Raw genomic sequence first — 27078 nt, 5'->3', positions numbered from 1 at the left:
ACGAAAATGAGAAATTCTTTTTACACTAGAAAAAAAATTAGGTTATGAATTTATTATTCATAGAAAATGGTCAATTACTATACATCAAAAAAACCATGAATAAATTTAAGATGGTAATACTATTTATTCTCAACTCGTGTCTCTGGAATAATTATCCTTCATTTAAACAAACATTCAAGTTTAATAAAATGACTATAATTATGACATGACACTTGTGGTTATCATCAACAAAGACTAAAACTTTACTTATATAATTCCAACCAATATTATTTTAGTCATTATTATTGAGATTAATTTAATAAACACATGTGCTAAGAAATAATATCAAGTGAAGTTATTGAAGGAAACTAAAGCTACATTTTGAACACAAAAGTGACCTTATACATGTGTGCAAGTTCAGGTTAGCTTAATAATATAATAACCAGAATAATTGTTTGAGATGTTAACCTTGAACCCTCTAGGCTGGCATCTTAACACTTCCCTTGGCAGACTCAAGTCTAAACCTCCAAGGCATGTACAGCTACATAGTTGAACAGTCACTATTTTCATAAGAGGCCTAGTATTTTTAACAATATGTTGCCCATCAGCCTGTATCAGAAATCAATACTATGGCCAGACCAACAGTCTCTTTGCTAATACAAAGTACATGACAGGCATTATGTAGGTCTGCACGCCACTGTATCAGCTTATGAAAATGAAAATCAAATTTAGATTGAGCTTTGTTTGCATCAACCTGCCAAAATGCACTTCTTATATTCTCACCTAGGTAGATTAGATTTGAATATTTCACAGATGATAACACAGCATACAGTAGGTACAGTATACTACCTGTAATAAGCTAAAACACCTTTTAAAAAATAATATCAATATTTTAATGGCTAATATTATTTTAATATTAGCATTCAAATGAAGTTTAGAATGACAAAATATTCTTGCAATTTATCTAATGCATATCAAATATAATCATATTTTATATTATTTGTATAGATCCTTTAATATCAGTAATCAATTTCAGATTTCTTTGTAGGAAAAAGTCTGCATATTAATAAAAAAAATATATATTTATTTTGCCCTATGTATCATTGGAGGTTAACAAATTATGTTATCCTTGTAAATGGATATTTATTGAATTTCTTGCATTTTTTCAAGTATTTCACAACATAATGCTACAAATAAAAGAAAAAAAAAATAACCTGTTCGTTTGTGCTTAGTATTTTTCAAGAGATTTGGCATTTTTCATTTATGTAGGCCTACTGCACATTTAAATGTACCATACTCACGCAAATAAGCGCCTGGACGTTAACAATATTTTTTTGCACTTTTTGAGGGACGCTTAATATTCAAATGGGGCGCTAATTTAAACGGGGCGCTTATGAAAACAGAGTGGAAATTGTGGGGGGCGCTTATGGAAATAGATGAAAATTGAGCTGTTCTTATGGGAACTTATTAAATTCAAGAGGCACTTTTTGAATGAAAAAAGATTATATAAGGACATTATGAATGGTGGTGCGGCATAAAAGATCGTCCAGAGAACATGGCTCATGACAAAAATGCTGTGAATATTTACACAACAGCAGAATAGCAGATGCAATAGCGGTAGTGGGTAATGGCTAGCTTTTTGGCCATCGGCCGATTGAGATTAGCAGGATGGCAGGATCATTGCAGATTTTCTTGAAAACTCGGATGAGAATGTGCTAAAGGTGAAAATTGTCGGAAAAAGAAAAAGAGGAGTACGACTAGGCCTAGACAAATATATATGAAGAGGAAAGTTGAAAATATGCTGTCTGTCCAGGGATCAGAGCTCTCATCTGTCCAAGAGAAATATCCTAATTTTGATTTTGACCAAAGAAGAATGTGATTCCACTCTGCAGCTCAAATCATGCCAACAACCACAGTCCCAGGATTGATTGGATTATTGATATGTTAAAAAGAAAATCTTATGATATTATTGAGGGGGGTGCTTATTCAAATCAGAATGGGGGCGCTTAAGGAAATTTTCTCGTTAGGAAGGGGCGCTTATTCAAACGGGCCGCTTATTCGCGCGGGTACAGTATTTACACCTATGTTACCATATTTGTAAATCATTAGCAAATTATTAATTATTTTAAATGAGAAATGATTGATTATTGTTTTTTATTTGTTTAATTTTGAGACAAAATATTTATTAATATAAATTTACCATGTTCCTCTGTTCGTATATAACATTGGTTAAAATCAGAGCCATGTAAGGAATTATTAGTCATAATACATTAAATTGATTAAAACTGTATTGCATTACTGAAGCGTTCCCAGGTCCAGGCACAAAGTAGAACTTGTTTACCAATGGTCAACCTTTAAACAAGCTTTTTCAGCCATGTGAAAAGCAATGTAAACAGGTTCCTGCAGACAACGGGCAGTTAATAACGTAGTACAGTATAACTTTAAGCCCTCCCCTTCTTGAACACAAAATTTGGGTTGACTTTTAGGAGTAGACTTATGCCTGTGAAATTCCCATTTCATGACTGAGTAAGACCTATTCAAATTTGTAGGAATGGCCATTCATTTTTTTTTTTTCGCTTTAAGTAGGCCTATTTGTAAAAGTCAAATCATACAATTGGGCTCTTGCTCAAAAAAACACTGGTACATGAAGTCGGATGTAAAGCATATAATGGGCTTACAACCGAGGTCAGGGATGGACCGGTCCGGTATCTAAGCAAGGTGTTGGGTGCTAAGACAAGTGAGGTGCTTGCGTTTCAACACTATGGAATAATCAAAGACTATACAATAACCATAAATTGCGCTCTTCAATCGCATGTATACATTTTAATATTTTTCATCTATTGCTAATTACCTCAAATAATAGTTTTCCTTCTAAAAAGGAGCCATACCCTAAAGGCACATTCTGTCTGTGACCGATGGAAATATTGACTAATCCACCAATGCATGAGGTGGGCTTGTACTTGAGAAAATACAATACCTACATGAAGAGAGGCAAGAAGCCCAAGTTTACATAACTTGATATAATAGAAACAAGCCAGAATACAGTAAAATCACTTTTAATTAATGGAACCAAAACTAAAGTCATTACTAATATCGTAGAATGACATTCCGAGAAAAGCGTTTGATATTTACGGTGATTGCAAAGATCGTTGAAAATTGTTTTACACGTTTCTAGGAATATAGTAAGTCAAGACAGGACTGTGATCTATCTAGATAAGAAACAATATTATGTACCAATATTGTTAAGAGGCTAAGGAATTGTCAAACACTGAATGTCCCGAACAGAAGTAAACATTTGCATATTGACCTGTACTCTAAATGTACTTCCATGTCAGGTTAATAATATATTTTCGAAAACATGTTTTTGCTTGAATGGCCAAACCACTCATGGCACTTTTTAACAGATTAAAACTGTGTTTTTCGAGGTTCTGAATAAATACACATTAATAAATCTCCAACCATGTTAAATTCACAGCATGGAAATTGAAAGGGTTCCATGGCAACAATTGAGAAGCTTAACAGCTATGTACATGAGGAAAATTAAAATCATTGTCTGTGCAAAGTACAGGTACACTGCGTATACTGACCTTACACGCAATTGCTTATGTAGTTTCTCAGCTATTGTTTCCTTTCGATCCACTGATCCAAAAACTTCAATCAAGTTAATAATTCACTAATGACAATAGGTAGATAGGTAGGAAGGACCTTTAGCATCGGAGGTCAGCAGGATAATTTCACATCACAATAGATGGACAGAAGGATACTAGCAGCTAAATCAAAATACTGTTACAAATGTTAAGATGTTTGTTTATATTAATGGTAATGGGATGATACTGTTTACCTAAATTAAAGTAAATAAAATTAATTCCTAAAGTTGGTCATTTTACATTTATCAGTTCTTTCTGGGCTATGATTTAATCCAAAAATTAAATTTAAGTTTGAATTGAATATTATCGTTTGTGTGTATCATGCATAGGTCTTTTGGCATGGTCTGTGACACAATAAATTAATCTATTGACAATGATCAATTGATCAGTATTATCATTAATAATTAATGATAATATTAACATAAATTGAGAACATAAATAGTCATACCAAATTAATTTGAACAATTAAAAAATGAATACCATCACAACAAATTACAAACAATTAACTAGTTGTAGTAGATTTCTGATGCTCCTTTCATTTTGATGTTTAAAATGACCTTTGAAATGAAAAATATTATACCAATGATAAAACATTGTTTACAATTCATAAAAAGTAAACAACCTGCCAATATTGATTGCCAGAGATCATATCAACCATGTTTGAAGAAGACTTAATCTGAGTCAATAATATGTCACTGTCAGGTAGCTGAATATGAATTACACAATCACGACATCAAACCATGATTTTGAAAATTCATAATATTTCTCTCAAGTTGAAAATAGTATAGATAACAAAACAATCAAGCCCCTGTACAAAATATTTACTGAAGTAGCAAGGCAAAAACACAGATGTGTATATTTTGTAAGTTACAAATAATATAAAAAATCATTGTACTGTAGTGTTACATATCCTATTCTCACAGCTCTAATAACAGGCGGATTTTGACAAAGAGGCAGGCCCAAACTTTGGTGCAAGGATACCATAAAGAGATATTTAAAGGACCTGTTCAACCCTTGAGTAGACTGGTATTATGCTGGCTGAAGACAAAGTTAGATGGAAGACTGTGATTCTTAGCAAATTGGTCATAAGTCGAAAAGAATCAATACATATCAAATCAGCTTTAAAATGATTAGGTGAGTCAAATGAATAACATTCCTAATAATTCCTCAATATTCCTAATAATAATTCACTTTATACAGTACTACGTAATAATCATTTGTCCTTCCTTCTTGTTTGTTATGTTTTGGCTCCTTTTTCTTCTATCTTCTTTCCTAAATTTGTATTATAATTTGTGTGGGCTCTATCTCCTCCCTTGTAATTTACTTTAAGAATGTTATCACAGGGAGTTCTAAATCTTTTCATTTTAACAATTTTTGTAAAATGATTGAATTAAAGTATTTTTTAATAATAACATTTAAATACAACTTGGGTATTGCAAGGGTAATATTATTAGCTAATAATAACATGCAAGAAAACATGGTCAATCCAAGGAGGATGACTATAACAGCTGGCTTTTATGATTGGCAATATGTCCCCCAAGGCTACACCTTTGTCAAACTATACAACTGAGGTCATAATATCACATCTTGCCATAAATTGACCATTCAATTTGGCAAACCCAGACATCTACATCACTACAACATTACCTTGCAAGTCATTACTACTGTACTGTATGCTCGTGTATAAGAAAAAGCTTAAAATAGCAAATTACGATCGAAATAAGGGGGTCGTCTTATACGTGCAACTCATACAATTTTTTAAAAATTTTTAAATCATGTTTTGTGTGGATCATTCGTAATACGCGAATTTACTAAAATGAAGCTACTAACTCTTTGCATGAATGAACACAATTTTAAATGCAGGGAAATAAGGTTATGATGAACATTAAACCCACAAAATGGTATTATTTTAAAGATTAGCACTATATTTGGGTCCATTTTTAGCTGGCTAGGTGTAGTATCAAGACCATGAAGAGCAGCAAAGAGTAGGAATTCCAACAGTGAAACAGGGGGTTTGCCTTATATGCCCTATACATACAAACAAAGTTGTCCCAAAAACTTTTCAAACTTGGGGGTCGTCTTATATGCAAGAATATACTGTACGGTATACAAATGTATGAAGTGTTCAGTTTCTGCTTGAACCACTGACCTTTTGAATAAGTGTCCATAGACCTTTCTCTGTACCACATAATTCCTCATATCCAAATAAAGAAAAATTAAATAATAATAATAATAATAACATTTTCAACATACATTACTATTAATTTGAATTAAATTTGGCACTAATGAGAAAATATTTCTTCAATTTTTTAAACAATTGTGACAAAATATTTCCTCTTATGGGATGGAATATTCTCAATTATTTATCACAGATTCAATCAATGAATTCAAAATCCATTACTACTTAAAATTACTACATATGAAAGTCCTACATATAATTAAATTTGTAATGTAATTTTTGAAGTTGTAATTTTTAAAAATAAATATGATACAAACGAATAATATAATCATATTACATTATATTTATAATTAAAATACGCTTCCTATATAAATACTATACTATACTATAATATACTATATCTCAATACACTTTGAATATTATTACCAATTAATGAGCACAGTCAAAAAGCAAGGCATTTAACACTTACATACTATGTTTAAAGCCATAGCAAGTTAGAGTCTAGAAAACACTTATTTTGAAAACACATTATATATTATATTTGATGTGTTTAATTCAACTGGCAGGTGCACAGCTGATGCTAACTCACATTTCAAGTAATTCTGTTCTTAAACTGATTAATACATTATATCGTGTACATTTCCATGTGTATCTATACACATGTACAGCTTAGGCACATAATCAGAGTAGGCACATGCTTATACTGTACACACATTTCAGATAGGAAAAAACAACCAAAAAACACTAATACCGGTTTTAGGCTAGATATATTGGATTGGATTGGATTTATTCGGTGAAAACACCAAGGATAGCCCATGAAAGTCTAGAAGAAGACTTACTTCCAGTGGGGTCCTTCTGGTGATGATTGGGGCAGTACTGTACACCAGGAGACAATCCCCTAATCTTTCCGTAGAGTGTATTGCATAACTTTAACGTTATCTATTCATCTTTCAAGATAATAACAACAATAAACAACACTGCTTTTGATTGTAGAACAACACAATATAACACTGCTTTTGTTTAAAAAATTTAGTAAAATATCCACTGCGCTTTATATCGTTATAATCAGTGTGAAATTTAATTTTTGTAGACAACAGTGTATGGTTCCATTTACAAAAAAGAACCCAAAATTCCCAATATCTAGCAAGATTCATCCATTAACCCAAAATCACATTAACAGAATTCTCACAGCATTACTATTGTTTCTTTGAACAAATTCATTTGGAATGAAGATAAACTGATTATTTCTAATACTCTACTTTCATATTTGGAATTTAAAAAAAAATAATAATATAACCATTTCTATTGTTTGTTTTTGAAATTAATTATCAATAGCTGTAGTAGCATTTAGATGCTAAACGAAATTGCCAATATCTAGCAAGATCCATCCATTAATCCAAAATCACATTAACAGTTACATTTCTGACATCATTTCTATTGTTTCTTTGAACAAATTCATTTGGAATAAAGATAAACTAATTATTACAATACTCTACTTTCATATTTGGAATTTTAAAAAGATTTAATATTACCATTTCTATTGTTTGTTTTTGAAATTAATTATTAATACCAGTAGTAGCATTTATATTACACACTAATGAAAGGTCAACATATCTGGCTCAATATGAAAAAGGTTCTAATTTCAAATGTCGTTAATATTCTTATTTTTACACATTGTAAGACTTCAAAACTACTTTTCGAAATTAATATGCTGCCGGCCATGTCATTTTCAATTATTAGAATATCTTACTAGTAGTAAACAACAACCACCTGCTATTTAATATTTTTAAAAGAAATGGTTAGGTGGATGGTAGGTTGTAATTTGGTTAGGATGTTGGCTTTGGTAGGGAGAGGATTGACCTTTGGTTTGGAAGGATTTTCTATGTTGCTTCGGAAGAAGAGGTTGGTAGTTAAGTTAGGGAGGAATTTGGTTGGACACAGGACTGAGCTTTCTGGGTTTGTAGTTTAAAGGGAGGGATTTGCACCTTTGTTAGAAAGACCTTTTAGTGAGAAGCCAGTAGTTTTTATAAGAAATGGGTTGTCTCCATAGGAAATGGTTTAGAACTTGATTAGATAGTGGTTGGTATATTAGGCTACTGTAGTTTGGTTAGGGACTGGTTTATACCTTTGTTGAGGAACTGTTTCTAGCCTGGTTGAGGAATAGCTTTTAGCTCGGTTTTACTGAATAGACTGTAGACTGATGGGGAAAGGGAATGTACAGTAGCTATACAGGGTTTTAGCTGTAGAAAATTAAGGCTGGGTAGTACTAGTAGACATTTTAAGGCTGGGAGGGCGATAACATTCGTAAACAAAACTCTAAATAATAGGACTGGATATTGGCAAGGGGTTAATAAAGGTAGGTGGAAAAAGGTGGGAAAGAAGTCAGCTTTAGACTAGGTGGAAAACCTCAATACTGTGTGGCCTGCCCACCTCCTCCCCACCATAATTATATCCCTGGCTTAGGCCTATGTAAGTTAGTAGCTTGTAATTTGAAGTTGGGTGAAATGTCAGTATTATCTTTAAAAATATGGATTTCCACCTAGATTGGCTTATTTATCATATGATGGTTACAGTGGTATCAAACTGAATTTACTAAGACACCAATTTCTTTTTCATTTTCAAGTTCAATATGATAGTTGGATCGAAATTTAAGATCATGTTTATAATTCATAATCTTCATATTTACATTAAACAGTTATGCATAAATATTAAATTCAACCATTCCAAGTTTTGGCATAAATAATTAAAAATAGTCTATTCTAGGGGGTTTTCAGAAAAGAGCTCGTAAAACATTACATCCCATTATTTTGTCCTTAACTGAAAGTATTTTTATTTGATAATACTTAAAAGAAAATATATTCAGTGCAATTCCTATTATAGGCACAATAAATACAGTACATGAAAGTAATTAGCCCAAATATTTCCCTGGTCATATTATACTACTATAAAAAAAAAATCATGAAAAATGTTTTTGATTGGCATAGATTTTAGCATTAATATATTTCTATGGTTCAAACATAGTAATTTTAAATGGACAGAATAGTATATGCATCATAGTAGCATGAAATGGCCTATATCCCAAAGGAACCAGGACATCTATAGCACAGTTATAATAACTATATTAACCGCTCAACATATCGCAAACGAATGAACACTTGCACTCTGGGACCAAAAAAAAAATTAAAACAAAATTCTGAACTAATCATTTTTTTGGCAATTAAAAATATACTCCTGTCTCTTATACACATCTAGATGTGTATAAGAGACAGATATATATATATATATACAGTATTTGATGGCTACAAAATAAATAATAAATAAATAATGATACTGCTTTTTGTCATAAAATAAATCAGACAAAAATTGAAAAAGATATTTAATGCAATTAAGCACAGCAGTTGGTGTCCCTACCATCAAGGTTGGAGAATTGGCAGTTACAGTTAATATAAATTAAGCTACTCCTGTCGGCTTACAAGGGTAATCAACTATTTTTTACTTTTCTAGAATAGAGATATAATTTATCATCGTACTGTAGAAACAGCCAGAGAAATCCAGTGCTTTACTTAGTTTTCTGCCTTTTATCAAGCTCTGAACATTCTACCTGCATATTATGCCCTAAGCTATGTCATTGTTGTGGAAAATACCTACTTCATTTCTATGGTCAGTTTACAAGGAATGACAATTAGGGTAGTAGCTATGTCAACAAGGGATCAGCTTTAACTTTTCAGAAAAAGTCAAAATGAGATAATTATTATTTTGCAGGAAAGTAGACTAAATTCAAGATGTGTGGATTTCTTCCATGAGAATTATCATATTACTGTATCAGAAGCTTAAAGATGTTAAGACACAAAATAACTATACTGAGTCTAGCCACTATATTAGCACACAATTCCTATTGTATTCAAAGCACAACCTCACAAAATAAACAATGCAATATAATATCATGCAGACTCCAAAAAGACTAAAAGAAGCCATGATTCAATGATATTATATTATCTAAATATAATCAGTGGATCATTTGGTTTTTGATAAACAATGCAATTAACATAATTCATGCATTCAAATATTTAACATCAGACCTACATTTAGTAGAGAACTATAAAGATAAGTAAATATTTATGGAATTTGTATATAATGCATAAAACCAGATTCAACTTAGAACTAAACAATACGAAATATTTGACAATATTAATATACAAATAAACTATATTTATATTAATTATAAAATTATATTGAATAAAATTGTAAGCATAAAAAATCATAGGAAATGAATGTATATTTATACAAGTTGTGGATAATAATTAAAATATTATATTTCTCAACAATTTGTGCTTTGTGCTAGTGTGCTGACTTAAAATTATGCAATCTTAAGAAATTGCTTATGGCAGCTCTGAAGCAATACTATTTATTGGATGTCTACACAGTTTTTTTTTCATCAGAGACACTATTTAATGATATTCAAAATGCACTGGATATTGCAAACTGTGAAAATTACCCTTCTTTGATTGCTAAGAATATTGCCAATTTACACAAAAAGTATTTATGCAGATAACAAAGGCCTAGGGATCTAAAAAAAGATAATACATCATGTTATAAGACATAAGATCAATGATCTTTTGGGAACTCAAAGGTTAATGATATATTGTCTATGTTTATTAGAGCCTGGTTTCCATAAAATCGCTACATAGATGCTACAGGGTTTTCAATGCAATCCTTGGACTGCTTAGCTGTCCCCGAAGCAATCAGGAATGCGCCCTGATTCAAGTGACCAACCAGCGGATTTGGCGATAGCGGGTAGCGATTTTTATGGAAAAAGAGCTTTAGCGAACAATATCATATAGTATCCTCTAACTGGGTATTATACTCTACACCTTGAGACACTTTCATTTGCCTCAAGTAGTCAAGTCTTTGCTTTTAAATATAAAAGAACATGTACTTTGATAGTAAGATCTTTTAAAAGAATTTTATGTACCATTTTGTAGCACAAGGCTAAAATATGACTACATGGGAATTTAATAGTGCAGTGAGAGTACCTGCAACAAACATGAATACTTTCACCATTTTTTTGGCCTTTCGATCTTGGGGAAGGTATTAATGTTACATGCCATAATTTCCTTGGAAGCTTTCAAATATAGAATTTGTACAAAGGGCATCTGCATGTTTTTTGATATTACATGGATAATGTACTAGAATATTTTGACTTTTATAGAGCATATTCAAGTTTATATTCACCTACTTGGCTATTAATGTCTCTAGCTTTTATACCAGAAGAAATTCGCTACTTACAAGGGTCAAGTATAATAAAATGACTAAATTCAAAGGGAAAAGCATCAAGGATCATGTACTACCTGTTATGTGTCTAGTTTCAACATCAAATGAATAACTACCTAGGTGTCAAAGGCTAGTCCATGTGTATACTCTGGGGAATATGTTATAGGCTTTTTATTAAAGGAATCTATACATTAAGTAACATAAAATGCAACTGAGTATATCCATGGACGCATCTAGGATTTTATTCATTTACAGACTTAGTATACATTAGTTGCAACAAGGAGCCCAATCTTATATCAACCATTCCCAATTTTATTGGTTCGGTTTACATTCGGATATGAAGATGAGTCGGTTCGGACTAAATTTAGGTCGGCTTTGGCCTGCCTTTAAATTTATTGATTGTTAACACTTTAAGAAAGGTGGCCCTGAGGTGGTGTAACTATTAAATGTGATTGGGCTCTAGGTTCGATCTAACAAATAAAAAAAGGGTCAAATGATAACCCAGAAGACTACTGTAGCTATGAAATTCACTAAGAGTTAGAGGGCTTATACTCAGATAATAAAAGTTGACAATTGTTTAAGAAAAATTTTTTTAATGAAATTATCATGTCTGAATTCTTAACTTTATTTAGGAAGACCTCTGAACAGTCCACCGTATTTACATTTGTTGAAATTATACCCTGGGCTTATACTCAGGAAAAGGCTGGAATCTGAAATTGAGAATGAAGTCCCTACAGTAGGTGTATGCTTATACTACGTAATATTAGTATAATTATTATAATTTTAAACTGGGTCTTTAATAATAATTTATTCTTAAAGATTGGTCGATTTTTTTTCAGTTAGTTTTAAACATGTATTTTGTAATATAGATTATTACCAAAATGATTATTACAAAATTTTATATTATAAAATTTTAAAATAAGTGATGATGACTAATTATTATCTGGGATTGAGTTTTGACACTAACCATTATTTTGAAATTAATAATATTTTGAAATTAATTATCCAGTTGAGGAAATAAGACTGAAATGAATATATCACTGCATATGGTAGAAATACTCATTTATCAAAACACAAAAGAAAGAATTAAATAACATCTGTATTGAACATTGACTGCAACTTAGAACATACGAATGCTTAAGAAAAAATAACAAGTATCTAACCATCAATTCAATAGCATTTTCCTTCAAAAAACCATTACAATGTACAACAAAAATTGAATTCAAATTTAAAATAAAAACCATCAAAAATTCCATACTCATATACAGAGGTTTTTAGTTTATTTTAAATAGCATTGTAACCAAAATAAAGCTTTATTTTCCATTAGGGTCATTTGATTAGTAAATTGCAGAAGAAATGAGAGGTACTGTTGAGTGTCGTTAATGAGATGGAAAAAAAATCTGCATTTGAAATGCCCTGCTTTTCAAACTAATCAATAACTGAAAACTAATTAAGGTCAGGCTAACTCCTGCAGAAACATAACCACTTGTACAATGTCTAGTCAATAGCAGACCCTTACCTTGCCAAGTATATTCCATGCATGAATAATTGAGAGTGGTTCTAAGGATCAGTAGAAGGCTAAAGAACACAAAAAAAATTGTTCATACAATCCATTTAGTATATGGGAGAGAGATCCAAGAACAAAAAGAGAAAACCTTCAATCCAAGGCTACTGTGATACTATAGTAATACCAAGGAGGTAGGTAATACAAACTAGTTTTCAAATGTGATTTTATACTCATAGGAAACTTGCTGTTGTAAATATGTAATGTGTCTTAAGTATTTAAGTTGATTTTCAATATCTTCAATTCAAGAGATGGTGGATTCTTTATACTACACCGTTAAAACATAAAAAAAACCTTGCAATTAATCTATTATTGCCTTCTGAAAAACATCTTTAGGCCTACTTTAAAAAAAAAAAATTCAGAATGTGATAGGACTGTATTTAGGATTTAGCCTCTGGATGTTCATGTAGCTATTAAGTTTTAAAATTACAAGTGTATATTTTGTGATAAAAGCAGGTTAAAAATATGCCTAAATTGACTCATCCGTATGGATATGAGTTTGTTTTGAATAGCTATGTAGCAGCAAGGTCAAAAGGTCATGGGAATAGTAAATGTTAATGTTCTATTATACTTTATTTTTTAGGTATCACATTTCACAACTCAGTTTGCTAATTAAAATCTTATTTAACCTTGAAACAAATTTCACTGGCTAGTTTTTATATTCTTAAAATGTTTTAAATTACATTGATCAATCAAATTCTCTTATCAATTTGTATTTTGTAAATTAAATATTCAGAGTAGATTTGTATCTTGTTCTTAAAACAAAAATGCAATTACAAACCAGTTATGGTTTAATGGAGTATTTTATGAGATTCTTATTTGTTGTATTAATAAAAAGCTTTAAAACATTTATTTTCTCTGGGGGTTAAGTTAGTTCACAAATATATATAATTAATATAAGACTTTTTTCTGTGAGTTCATTCATTCATATCATTTCAAATACTGTCCATTAACTTTAAGCTATATTTAAATTATATTTATTTGTCCGACTGAAAACAAACAAACAAGAGGCAGCATATCTCAACTACCAAGTAAAGGATAAACGCCAACATTTTTTTACACTGTTAACATAATTTCAGCAACAATTGTAAGAATTAATTATGTGAAATATTAAAGAAAAATGAAGCATTCATAAATTATCGTACTATAAATAAATATGGCTTTTTTTTATATGATTTAAAAACCACTGCAAATCCTCTAGAATCTAACTACTTTATGATTGCAATAAATAAGATACAACTACAGTACTACTACTCAAGGCTTTTTAGGCTGGTTAGGCCTACTAAAACGGAAACTAGGCTGCACTTTAGGTGTATTATTTCCTAGCTACCAAGCCACTACAACTTAAAAGTAGTACACACAGCCAGAATGTAAAAAATGTTGAACACTGAACACATGGATTAGGCCTAGGATTAGGAAGGGCCTAGGCTAGGGCCTAACTAAATGCACAAGTCTGGCCTAGGCTAGCTAGGCCTAGGAGGAGGAGGAGGATAGGCTAGCACGTTTAGCTAGGCATAAGCTAGCCTAGGCCTAGCAAAATTGTATAATTAACGAAAATACACAAGACAAGTTAATTCTAATGATATCATATATAAAGCAAAGGCTACATTTATAGATGTAATGCACCAAGCAATGCAAAAGGTTAACGATAATCATTCTAGTAAACTTACCGAAGTAACGTCGTATTTTGTAGGCCTGGTTGAAGCTCCGTTGTTGCCATCAACCGCTCGGATTATCCCAGCTTGCCAATTCCACTCAGAAATCTTATTCAACTTCAATTTTCCAGTGCCAGAAACGCGGAGAAATCGCTTACCGACTATCTCCTCCCGATATTCTATTCCCATAATGTGCTATACACTTCACATTTCTTCGGGAACTCAACAAAAATCGTAAAATGTTACTCCAAAATTTAGGAATCCCGCTGTCAGACGATCTCCCCGCTTTCGACCTCCAGTATGCGCAATAATTCTGTTTGGGATTTCTTGTTGTGGGTCAAAGGGTCACACCACATAATAGACTCGGTGCAACACGTCGTTTGCTGGTTCCTGCTACAATAAGATGTGTCAAATAGTTCCACGTTAGAGCCCAGCAGAAAAGCACAAACTCATTTTACACTCAAAGACGTTAGCAGCAACATTAGTATGTAAACAAATCATCACGTACAGTAAACCGGGAAAATGATAACAAATGCATTTGATGAATGAATACAATGTTAAAGTAGGCCTCGAATTACATTAAAATTTGAGAAAAAAAATCGCGATACCCAAAACGTAAAGCATGATTTTAGTGTTGTCATTTTCGCAAAACAGATAGGCTTAGATACTATGCTACTTTTCTAATAATAGGCCTATACCATAATCCCATGATTAATATCATCGATGTATTTCTAACTCTGGACCCACATTAATTGTCAGATTGAGTCGAGTCACTACGATACATGGAAACAGATGCAATTTCCTCAGGGAAAATCGTGATGTTTTGGCTTATCAATCAAGGTGATGCCCGGTGACGATCCTAATAAACTGATGTTAAACAATGATAATGGTGTTAACAATAACTAATGAAGAGCGTGAAAAATCACTCTAATCTTATTTGTTATAGCCTCTAAAATGACTAATTAGGCTAAATACAATGCAAGTGTCATTGCAGGCCACCGACCCCCTCGGAGGGGTCGGTGGAGGCTCCCCAAAAGAATTGCTATTTTAAATATTTAAAGATCAAAAAGTTATCCACTTCCTTAAAGCCAACGATAGAAACAATTCCGTTTCATTGATTTACGGTAAGCATTGTAGCCTATATCAACCAACAAGTGCCGGGGACCAAGGAGGCAAAAGCCAGTAAGGTCACGGCCCCGGAGCTAAACTTAAAATACAGTAAACTACTCTACTTAAAAAAAAAACGATGTAAGTTTCCATGGTTAAAAAAAGGAATAGGCCTAACCACATTATTAAAACTACTGGTGGAAAATGTATATCTCACACAGCAGATATATAAACGTTTTATTTCCGGTCAAGCCATTGTCGGGTATGAGCGCAAAAAAAAAAAAAAAAAAAAAAAAAGAGTTGAAAAACTGCTTATTTTTTAAATTATTACGTTCAGTTTCTTTTAACTTGGAGATTTGTAATATTTTTTACCCGTCGCATTCATATTAAACATTGGATGCACAAAATCGCCTATTCGGTGTAGCATAGGTCTGCGTGATGTAAATCGATTTGAACAAAATAACCCTGTACTGGTTTTCTTAATGTGCTCAATTTTCCTGTGAGACTCTAAATAGCGTATGTCTGTACATGGTCCGCATTGCAGTCTATCCACTGAAATACTTCCAAATTACATAATTCATCGCTTTTAAAACAGAAAGAAACAAGTTAATCCAAATGAAAACAAAATATCTCATCTGCGGACATTCCGATTGATGGTATTGGATTCAGCACTGGATTTGCTATATTTTATGTTTATAACTAGAATTAAAACTAGCGGACACTCGTATTGGGCATGTAATCATATCGCGCAGATTATGTTTGCGTGTCAAAGGCCTAAATGTATTGTGCATAACGATTTGAATGCGCTGTTTGTCACCACATTCATTAGGCCTTCTTATTAAAACAATTTATATTAAATATTTAGAAGTATTGTTGTTAAGTGTTATCGCCATGTAACTTCGGATAAAATACCTGTATAATATCGTCGTCGTCGTCTCATCGTCGTTGTTGTCGCCGCCATCATCATCCTCATCCTTATCATATAATCATAATCATCATCATGATTAACATCATCGTCATCATAATCATCATCATCATTATCATATCATTATCATTATCATCATTATTATCATCATCATGCCTTTTTGCTTATGTTAAATATATATATATATTACTTCGATTAATTTTAATACATATTGATTGAATTTATTCGGTGTACTTTCGGTGTAAATGCCAAGGGTACCCCACAAAAGTCTAGAAAAAGACTTATTTCCATTGGGGTCCTTCTGGTGGTGATTGGTCAGGACACCGGGAGACAATCCCCTACTCTTTTCCGAAGAGTGTACTGTGTTCTTTAACGTGCACATGGGCCATAAATGCACACGGACCAACGCAATTGTAACTATTATTTCAGCCCTTTAGCTGAAATACAAGGAGAAGCAACCAATGGGAATTGAACCGGGGACCTATATATCTCTGGCGGTTCAGCGCACACACACACAGTGGCTACCACCAGATTAGCCGACTGAGCTAAGCAGCTCTCTTACATAGGCCTAAGCCTATCTCTCATCGCCGTTTACTGTGGTTTACTGTGGCCTTTCATGTTCATGTGTTTTTATAATTACCTGTTAGTAATGTGTCAACAATTGATTTGGCTATTTAGTAATCAATAAAATTGAAAGTTTGAACTGATGAGTGTATCCCTGAAAACTAAGTTTCAAATGTATTGTATATACTGTACTTTCATCATCCTGGATATATCTGTCTCTTATACACATCTAGATGTGTATAAGAGATAATAATAATACTGTAATAAAATGGTTGTTTACGGTGTTACATGAGACTGAGTATGTAAAAGTCAAATAATTGTCCTACATTAGAGAGACCAGTGGTTCATATTCATTTTTACTTTTGCAATTTGTGATTTTCTGTGTTTGTCATTTAATTGTGCTGTACTAATATTATATTGTTATTTCAAGTGAAATATTATTTTCTGAGGGAATGTGCAATGTTTAAGATCGTATCGTTGTATCCTACATAGGTCTCGTAATAAAATGGAATTAAGGAAGTTAAAGAAAGAAGCGCAGACGATTATTATATCACGTGTATAACGCTAGCAGTTATAAAACGTGTCCTCCTACTTCTTGGCAATTTGTTTTTTCGACAGAATACGGTAGATCCTGAAATGGCGACATTTCTTATTGGCCTTTCCTCATTAAAAAAAATGATGCCCGCGTCAGCCTCATCAATCTGACTGTATGTTTGTTCCACGGCTAAAAACCCAGTTGAAAAAAAACCCATCAACCAAGAGGGTCGGACTCATCATTATTACCATTATCATCATCATCATCATCATCATCATCATCATCATCATCATCATCATCATCATCATCATCATCATCATCATCATCATCATCATCATCGTCATCGTCCTCATCATCATCGTCATCATCATCATCAACATCATCATCATCATCATCCTCACCATCACCTTCATCACCATCATCATCATCACCTTCATCATCATCATCATCATCATCATCCATCATCATCATCATCATCATCATCATCCATCATCATCATAATCATCATCCATTATCAGCATCAACATTTCCGTCTTCATCATCATTATCATCTTCATCATCATCATTGATCATCATTATTATTATCATCATTTTCATCAATCTTTCAACCAACCAATCGCCAACATTTGTTAGCGTCAAAATCAATTGCAAATGTCCTCATTCCCACCACCATCACAACCATCACATCTTATTTATCGTCATCATCATCATCATCATCATCATCATCATCATCTGATCATCATCATCACCATCATCATCATCATTATTATCATCATCATCATCATCGTCAACAACAACATCATCATAAAAAAACTTTTGGGAGGATGGTAAGTCTTATCACTGCTTGGATATATTTTATCAAGTTACCGGAAAACAATGTAACATACTCGTTCATATAAATCCATTCGATGTCATCATCATCTTCATCACCGTCACCATCATCATCATCTTCGTCGATCGTCGTCGTTAACAGCAACAACATTATCCAAATAATCTGGGGAGGATGATAAGTCTTACGTCCCCAGATTAGCAGTTATCATCATCCTGGATATATTGATTAATTTGTTACCGGAATACAATTTAACACACCCACTCGCTCATATAACATTCATTCGACATATCTATGATGTAATATTACGTTAGAGGTAAGGGGGAATATATTTTTACCTCTATTGATAAACACATGTTTATACAGCATTGGGCACGTGAGACTGCATTTCGCACGTGACTGAACCCCGTATTTATTGAACCGATTAGAATTCTTTCACAAATAATAAAAATAATTATCTTTAAAACAGTGATTTCTAATAGGCTATATCATGTTTAATTTCCAAGAATGCATTATGTTACCGTATAGGCGTAGGTGCATGTTTTAGCAAAGTTACAACTAATCAAAGATCGTATAGTAACCTTATAAGATCTTTGCTACTAATCTTTTAAAAAGGTGTCCTATAATAACAATAATTTATTCGAACATACACTTTTACATCAGTGGCACGCGTCAATGGACGGTGCGTTTAAAATAACAAATTCAGATAAACCAAGCAACAAAAACCTACTAAATAAACCAGTCTACAAAGAACAAAATTACTAGTCTAAGCAATTTCACATAACCAATAAACACACCCACCCCACCACCCCATATATACACACCCGCCCCATCACCCTGTACACACATACAACTTTAGTATATGTACATGCAGCCCAACATAAAAGTCTAAGCAATCTTAAACACTACTACCTATAAAGGGGGCGCACTCCAGATTTTTTTGCAAATGAATTGCCTCGCCGATTGTGGGCGGTGTTACTACTACAGTACTGTACAATCAGATTTAAGTGCTATGTGCAAGCCAATCCTAGGAACTTTAACGTTTATTTTTTATTCCTTAGTAGGCCTACATTCTATTTACCCCTCAGTCTTTTATGATTCAATATTCCCAAGTACTTTAAATATCCGAATAAGTCTAATAATAATATTTATTTAAAAATACACCTTTAAATCGGTAGCACTCAATAAAGATTGGTGAGTTCACAAGAAAACAATATACACAGGAAAACTTAAAACTAAAAAATTATGAAAATTAAGAACACAGGTCAATTGGCAAAATGAACAACACAAATATTTGTGTTAATACACATAGTTCATAAGTAATTAGAAAGAGAGAGAGAAAAAAATAAATTAGTTAAACATAGTAAGGTTTATAAATTATACTCAGTAATACAAATCTTGAAATACTGTAGGCCTATATAATGCTTGAACATGCTTGATTTCTGATCGTTTTTTCACGCTCTTTTTACACAATTTTTACAGAGTTTATCAAAGACTCAAAAAGAGTCTCAATCTCCTTTGTTAAAGAAACTGTCGTAGAACCTAAAAAATATGTATTTATCTCCACAAATTATTTTCTGATGATATTTTTAGTTGGTTATTCCAAGGAGGTTAAAATAAATATTTTAACCTCCTTGGTTATTCTCTAATAATACGGTAAGAATTATTATTAAATCACCTTGTTAGCGCACATATATATTTTATTAATTGTTTCGTTAGAATTGTTTGCTCAGCCGCCGCTGCTATTAAATTTTCCAATAAGAAATATGTAAATCTTTCTCACAAATTAAATGAACTTAAGCATGTTTTTTTCTAAACTGTCATAACTTCGATTAAGTACAATTATTATAATAATTGTAGAGGTGTAGCCATGATACCGATACTCAATGTCGTAGCTTCCACGTTGGTTCCATTGATGAATACATATTGACATTAGGGCGAACTTCGGACCCATGCATTTTTGGTCCATTGACCTACGGTATGATATCGTTAATAATTTGTGGAAAAAACGCAATAAATAAAAATAGTTAAGACAGGAGTTTTACTACAGTACTCAAAGTGGTGTATGATCAGATCAGCAACCTGTTGCAACGTCTCAAGATGTCTTCCGTTGCATATATTCTACTCTTTTCAAGTGCTGCTATTACTGGAAGTATGGTATTAGCATGGGTCTACCAACGGGTGAGATCATTGATGATTCGATGTCCAAGCAAACGGAACATGAAGGGTAAAACAGTGATCATTACTGGGGCAAGTTCAGGTAAGAGGCGGGTGAACCTGGTATGGATAACTAACGATCAATTCAATGTTAGTACAATGATAGTTTTGGAGAAGCTAGTTAGGTACATGGATTGATCTTTCTAACACGTTGCTCCAGCTCCTAGCAACGTATTACGTCATTGCTAGGAGTTCAGATTCCAAAGTTATTGTTCGACACTAGTTTGTAAGTGTGAATGCATCATCAGAAAGCCAAGAACATAACATTTTACCGGAAACTTTAATTAATCGAATGGATGATTGGTTTGTTGATTATAGATCGATTGATTAAATGATTGATTAATTGATTGATTGATTTGTTGATTGGTTGGTTAATTGGTTGGATGATTGATTGATTGATTGATTGATTGATTGATTGATTGATTGATTGATTGATTGATTGATTGATTGACTGACTGACTACCGACCAATCGACCGACCGACTCGCTGATTGAACGATTGCTTGCTGGATTGATTGATCGACTGACTGATTAATAATTGATTGATGGATCGAAAGGTCGGTCGGTCAGTTAGTTAGTTGAAAGGTCGGACAGACGGATTGATTGATTAATCGATTGATTGGTTACACACGTGTAATTATTATTTAGGTATCGGTAAAGAAACTGCCCGTGATCTTGCTAGCAGGGGGGCAAAGGTGATATTAGCCTGTCGATCGGTAAGGAAAGGCCAGGCGGCAGCCAACGACATTCGTGCAACAACGAAGAGTGAGGAAGTGTACGTAAAACACCTCGACGTTTCGTCTTTATCGTCAGTGCGGAAGTTCGTCGATGAAACAACGCAAGAGGAATCAAGACTTGATGTTTTGATTAACAACGCAGGAATTTCAGGTACGTATTTCTAAAATTAGGCCTAATGATGTACTGTCAGCTATCAAATCTGAAAAAAAATATCTCCAAAATTAAATAACAATGATAATTGCTTTAATTGAAAGGATCGAATAAGGCATTAATATCCCATAAAAACAACGTGCACAAGTAAAATAAAATAAGTTTTGATTTACAGAACCTTTGATAAAATTGATTACTCTCGACAATGAGGAATGTCATCACTTTGCTGAATCGACATTACATTACATATGGTGTCAATAATTAATAAAATAAATCTTATTTTAGGCTTATGAGATCATGAATTTGCATTATACGTAAAAGCCGGGCACACACTGCCCCCAACGGTCGTCGGCCGACGCGATTTAATGATTTAACAGAGAACACATCGCTACCACGCGCGCACAACGGATAGTTTTCAATGACGATCCGTTTAGACCATGGCATGGATGTATTAGTGTATAGGCTATAATACCTCCACCTTCAGACTCCCCCCGACAATCAGCAGACTGCGTCGCATCGTCTAACGCCACACGCAGCGGATTCGTCGCCCGACGGTCGTACGACGCAGCAAGTGCCCGTTTAAGCTGGTTTAAGCATAGGCCATCGGACAATGATTACGCCAAGATGAATGAGGAACCAGGATACTTTAAGTGAATGGTGACAGCACAATAAGTCTACTAGAGCCAAAAATGCAATTTCATAAAAAAAAGAAAAAACTTTCAAATTTGAAACTGAAATAAAAATTGCAAGGTATATATTTACAGGAAACCACATCATACAAATATAAAAATAAAATTTGGAAGACCCGGGCATTGATCCCGGTACCTCTCACATGCTAAGCGAGCGCTCTACCATTTGAGCTAGTCCCCCGATATGTTAGACACGTTCATATCCCATCTAAACGTTCAAAATGGATAGATAACCGTCAGCTGCTCTATGGTTATATAATGTTATAAATGATTCCTCAATGATTCCTCATGGTTATAGTCATGAAATGCGCCTGGTATTTTGCCTCTCAACCGTATGTTTAATTGATATATATTGTATAGGTCTAGGCCTATATCTAACAACCAAAAATTATGCAATTTAAAAAAAAAAATAATTGTAATATTTATATATGCATATTATAAATATGTAGGCCTCATACATATTAATATATATATATATATATATAGGCCTATATATATATATATATATATATATATATATATATTAATAGTATCCGATGTAGTTGGTTCCACGTATGTCTCACGGAAATATATAAATATAAGCAAATATGAAAATGAAATGATTCCATACGTTGACATAATAAAGACATAAGATTTATTCAAAACGAACTTTTCGGACACACCGGTGTCCTTCCTAAGCGTTGCACGTATGACTGAAAAATACAGAGCAATTCAAATAAAAACTGTAAGAAATTAAGCAAGATAAATCCTAAGAAAATAGGCACGCAATTAGAAACTTACCGTATTGCGTGCCTACACATTAAATACCTATCAGCTGCCTCTTTTAAAAAATTTATTTATGTACTGTATAAAACAAATGCAAAACAGCAGCCAATGGCTGAAAACGTTATTGAAAATCGGTGAAAATATCAAAATAGAATGGTATATGAATAACATTAATAATATTATTATTATTAGTAGGCCTATTTTATTTTATTCAATCTATCATATTATATCCATTTACTACACTTATCTTTGAAAGCACTATGCTCATTCATCACTATTATTGGTACTGTACTATAACGCTTTATAAAATTAAAAATTATGGAAGACCCGGGCATTGATCCCGGTACCTCTCACATGCAAAGCGAGCGCTCTACCATTTGAGCTAGTCCCCCAGTTACGTCAAACTCATTCATCTAGACGTTTAAAATCGATAGATATGCGTCTTCTGGAACGATGCATTAAATCAATCAATCACTTTATTGGATCCACTTTTGATACATTGGCACACATACGAGTGTATGGTGCATCCAAGCAACATACAAAAATATATGAAAATAAAATTGTCTTAAAATTTCAAAATAACAAGTAAATCAAAATACATAGGCCTATATAAAATCAATATATAGGCCTATATAGAATGATATATGAAGATTATTAATATTATTATTATTATCTTATTTTATGCCTCCATCCTATAAATATCCTATAGGCATATCCATTTATTACACTTATCTTTGAAAGCATACCGTTATTTGTACTGTGCATAACGCTTTATAAAAATAAAATATTATGGAAGACCCGGGCATTGATCCCGGTACCTCTCACATGCTAAGCGAGCGCTCTACCATTTGAGCTAGTCCCCCAATTACATCCAACAAATTCATCTAGACGTTTTAAATCGATTCATATGCGTCATCTAGAACGATGCATTCAATCTATCAATCACTTTATTGGATCCACTTTTGATACAGTAGCACTCATACTAATGTATGGTGCATTCAAGGGTCATATAAAAATAGGCCTATAGGAAAATAAAATTGTCTTAAAATTTAAAAATAACAAGTAAATCAAAATACATATATAAAATCGATATAGGCATATATAGAATGATATATGAAGATTATTAATATTATTATTATCATTATTTCATTTTATATGTATTCAACCTATAAATATCCTATAGGCCTATCCATTAATATTACACTTATATTTGAAAACATTATGCTAATTCATTTCCACCATTATTAGTAGTGCAAATAAGAAAGTATAATACATACTCCAAGTATTGAAATACACGCCATCGTGTTGGGATTCAATATTTCGACATTAATTATGTCATCATCAGGAATGAAAAAATTATCCATATTAGCAAGCTTATAATTATGCACTAGTACCAAAAGTGTTTAACCAATCAAAACATTACCTCTAGTAGGTGACATAGCAGTGATTTAAACAAAAGATCAAAGCATTCTTACTCTAATGATCAAAGATACCTACAAAAACAAAGAAAGCTCTTCTGAAGCTCTGAGCCCACCGTTAAGCAAAGGGTGTAGTCTACGTATAGCGAACGCTTCTTTAAACAATAGGATAGACCAGTTTCGGGAGCTGTCAATAATGTTAGTACTAGAAAATATTAAACCTAATTATAAACACACTAACATCAATATATATACACATACATACGCAAACAAACACATATGTATCTATATATACATACATATACATACATAAACATATATCCCATATATCAATTTTTATTCCAATTTTCGTTCATTCAACTAATAATTACATAGCTGAAATTAAGGAGGTAACCGTAATTGTGATACTAGAATCAGTTTTCTTATATTTTGTTTTTAACAGTTAAACATTTCATCATACATTTACCACATGTCGATTTACTAGGCCTTTAATATTCTTATGAATGTATTCCTTTTATTTTTATGAAAAGAAATATATTCACACATAAATAAAATATCTTCATTGTGTAATGGTAATTTTTTAAATTATGTCATATCAGGTATCTCAAATGTAATTCATTCATTAACAGAGTATTGATTGAACTAAAGTTCCACTTTTTCAGAGATTTCAGAATTTTTGCTTTATACAAACAGAATGAACCTACAGTAATGAAATTACTTATATACTGTTTATTTGTTCCAGTTATAACATTATCAACTGTTATATTTACTGGTGTGATTAATCTATTAATTGAATCCCATACAATTTGGGCATTTACACATTCATAGAGTAAATGTTTTTCATCTTCAACTTTATTACATAAAAATCATTTGTCAGTATTTATGACGTTCCACTTGTAAAGTCTTTTATTTGTTAGTAGATTTCCAAGTAGTAATCCAAAATTAAAGTGTGCGAGCTTCCTTTCTTTTGTTTTGATGACCCTTTTTATCCAAATGTTTTCCCATGCAACTTTTTTATTTAATATTCTTTCCCAATTTATTTGCGCAGTAGATGGAAATGTGCATTTGTTTTTAATTATACTTTTATATATGTCTTTGGTTTTTAATTTGCTTATTATAATAAGGGTGTTATTATCTATATTGGTAGCGGGAGCAGTGTCCGGATTTTGATTTTTTTTATTATGCTCTTCCAATTACATGGGATCGCATTCTTTAGCATGGAAAATTCGGCTAACCAGTTTTGTTTTTTTCTTTAGGTTTCTTACTAACGTATCTGTAGACAAAAACTTATTTTTATTTAAGATATCTTTGATTTTCACAAAGCCAGAGTCAATCCAATGTTTAAAGTACAAAGGTTGTTTTTTTTTAGTCAACTAGATCATTTCCACATAGGTTTTGTTCTATAATGTCATTAATTGATTTGGGAAGTTGTTTTGTCTTGTTATAGACAGTTAAGGACTCTAACATTTTTTTTTTATAAAAAGAAGGCAATTTATTTAAGATTGTACCTTTTGGATCATTTAAATTTGACATATTTAGGTAACATTCAACAGGACCAATTTTGGACAAATAAAACAATAGTATTTCTTTCCATTTGCCCATGTCTATGTTAAGCAATCTTTTAATCCAACTTATTTGTCGAGACTTTATTTGAGACTGGAAGTCTACCATTTTTAAGCCACCATATTTATAATCTGTAAATAATGTTGTTCTCTTTATTTTCTCTGTTTTACCACTCCATAGAAAATTAAAAAATTAATTTATTAGTTTTTTTAATTATTTCTTCAGGCGTTTTAATAATGCTAACATTAAAATATATATCAGTTTTGACAAACCAAGTGTCTTTATTATTAAAACTTTACTCAGAAAAGAAAGGTTTCTCTTATTCCATGTGTCTAGAAGTCTTTCTAGGCTAAACATTTTGTCTGTCCAATTTTTTTTTGTTCGCATAATTCTTGGTCATGACCGAGGTAGATTCCTAAAAACTTAATGGGCTCTTTTGTAACCCAACATAGACCATACTTGGAGTATGTATTATACTTTCTTATCTGAGATTAATCAGTGGACCTTTCGGTTATTAGTAGTACTGTACTGTACTATAACGCTTTTTAAAAATAAAATAGTATGGAAGACCCGGGCATTGATCCCGGTACCTCTCACATGCTAAGCGAGCGCTCTACCATTTGAGCTAGTCCCCCACTCATGTCAGACTCATTCATCTAGACGTTCGAAATCGATACACATGCGTCTCATGCCTCTTAACCGTATGTTTGATTGATACATATTATTCCTCTATGATTATACAGGCCTACATCTAACAACCAAAAATGAATGCCTTAATATGTTTCATAATTGTCCTACATGATGAAGCCCTCAATGATATTTTTAAAGACAACCCTGTCATTGCCTTTAAACAGCCCTCTAACCTAAAACAACATTTAGTTAAAAGTAAGCTTCCCTCTAACATCAACCATGGTACATTTCCTTGCAATACTAAGGCCTGCAAAACTCTGTCCACATATCAAATCCAGTAACATTGTCAAAGGACCTAATAATAACAATTTCAACATAACAGGCACTTATAACTGCATGTCATCCAACCTAGTATATGCTATATCATGGATCATGGCTATATCATGTAATATTTGCTCTAATGCTCTCTATATTGACCAAACAGGACAAACACTTTAATATGATAACGGATTCATGGTCATAAACATGACATCAGACACAAACTCACCCAAAAACCCGTAGCTAATCATTTTGCATCTTCTGGCCACTCAGTAAATAATATGAAAGTTCAAGTAGTTAAGAAAGAATTTTTCAAAAATAGTTTAGAACGAGGAA

General features: G+C 32.5%; 1 protein-coding gene across 2 annotated transcripts in view; it reads left to right on the top strand.

Annotated features, from left to right (window-relative positions):
* The first annotated feature begins 18684 nt into the window (after positions 1-18684).
* The window catches only part of LOC117117946 (retinol dehydrogenase 13-like), a 15619-nt gene continuing 7225 nt past the window's right edge, over positions 18685-27078 (top strand). Inside the window, exons 1-2 of one of the 2 annotated variants that reach the window (XM_033262428.1) lie at positions 18685-20515; positions 21120-21359. In XM_033262428.1, the coding sequence (XP_033118319.1) occupies positions 20356-20515; positions 21120-21359 (400 nt within the window). In that variant the 5' untranslated portion in view covers positions 18685-20355. The remainder of the gene's footprint in view (positions 20516-21119; positions 21360-27078) is intronic. The other variant, XM_033262429.1, reaches the window with a different exon arrangement.

This window comes from Anneissia japonica, unplaced genomic scaffold, assembly GCF_011630105.1.
Source record: "Anneissia japonica isolate Jap-2015-1 unplaced genomic scaffold, ASM1163010v1 scaffold288016_len413324_cov198, whole genome shotgun sequence".
Lineage (NCBI taxonomy): Eukaryota > Metazoa > Echinodermata > Crinoidea > Comatulida > Comatulidae > Anneissia > Anneissia japonica.
This window is presented reverse-complemented; position numbering and strand designations above follow the sequence as displayed.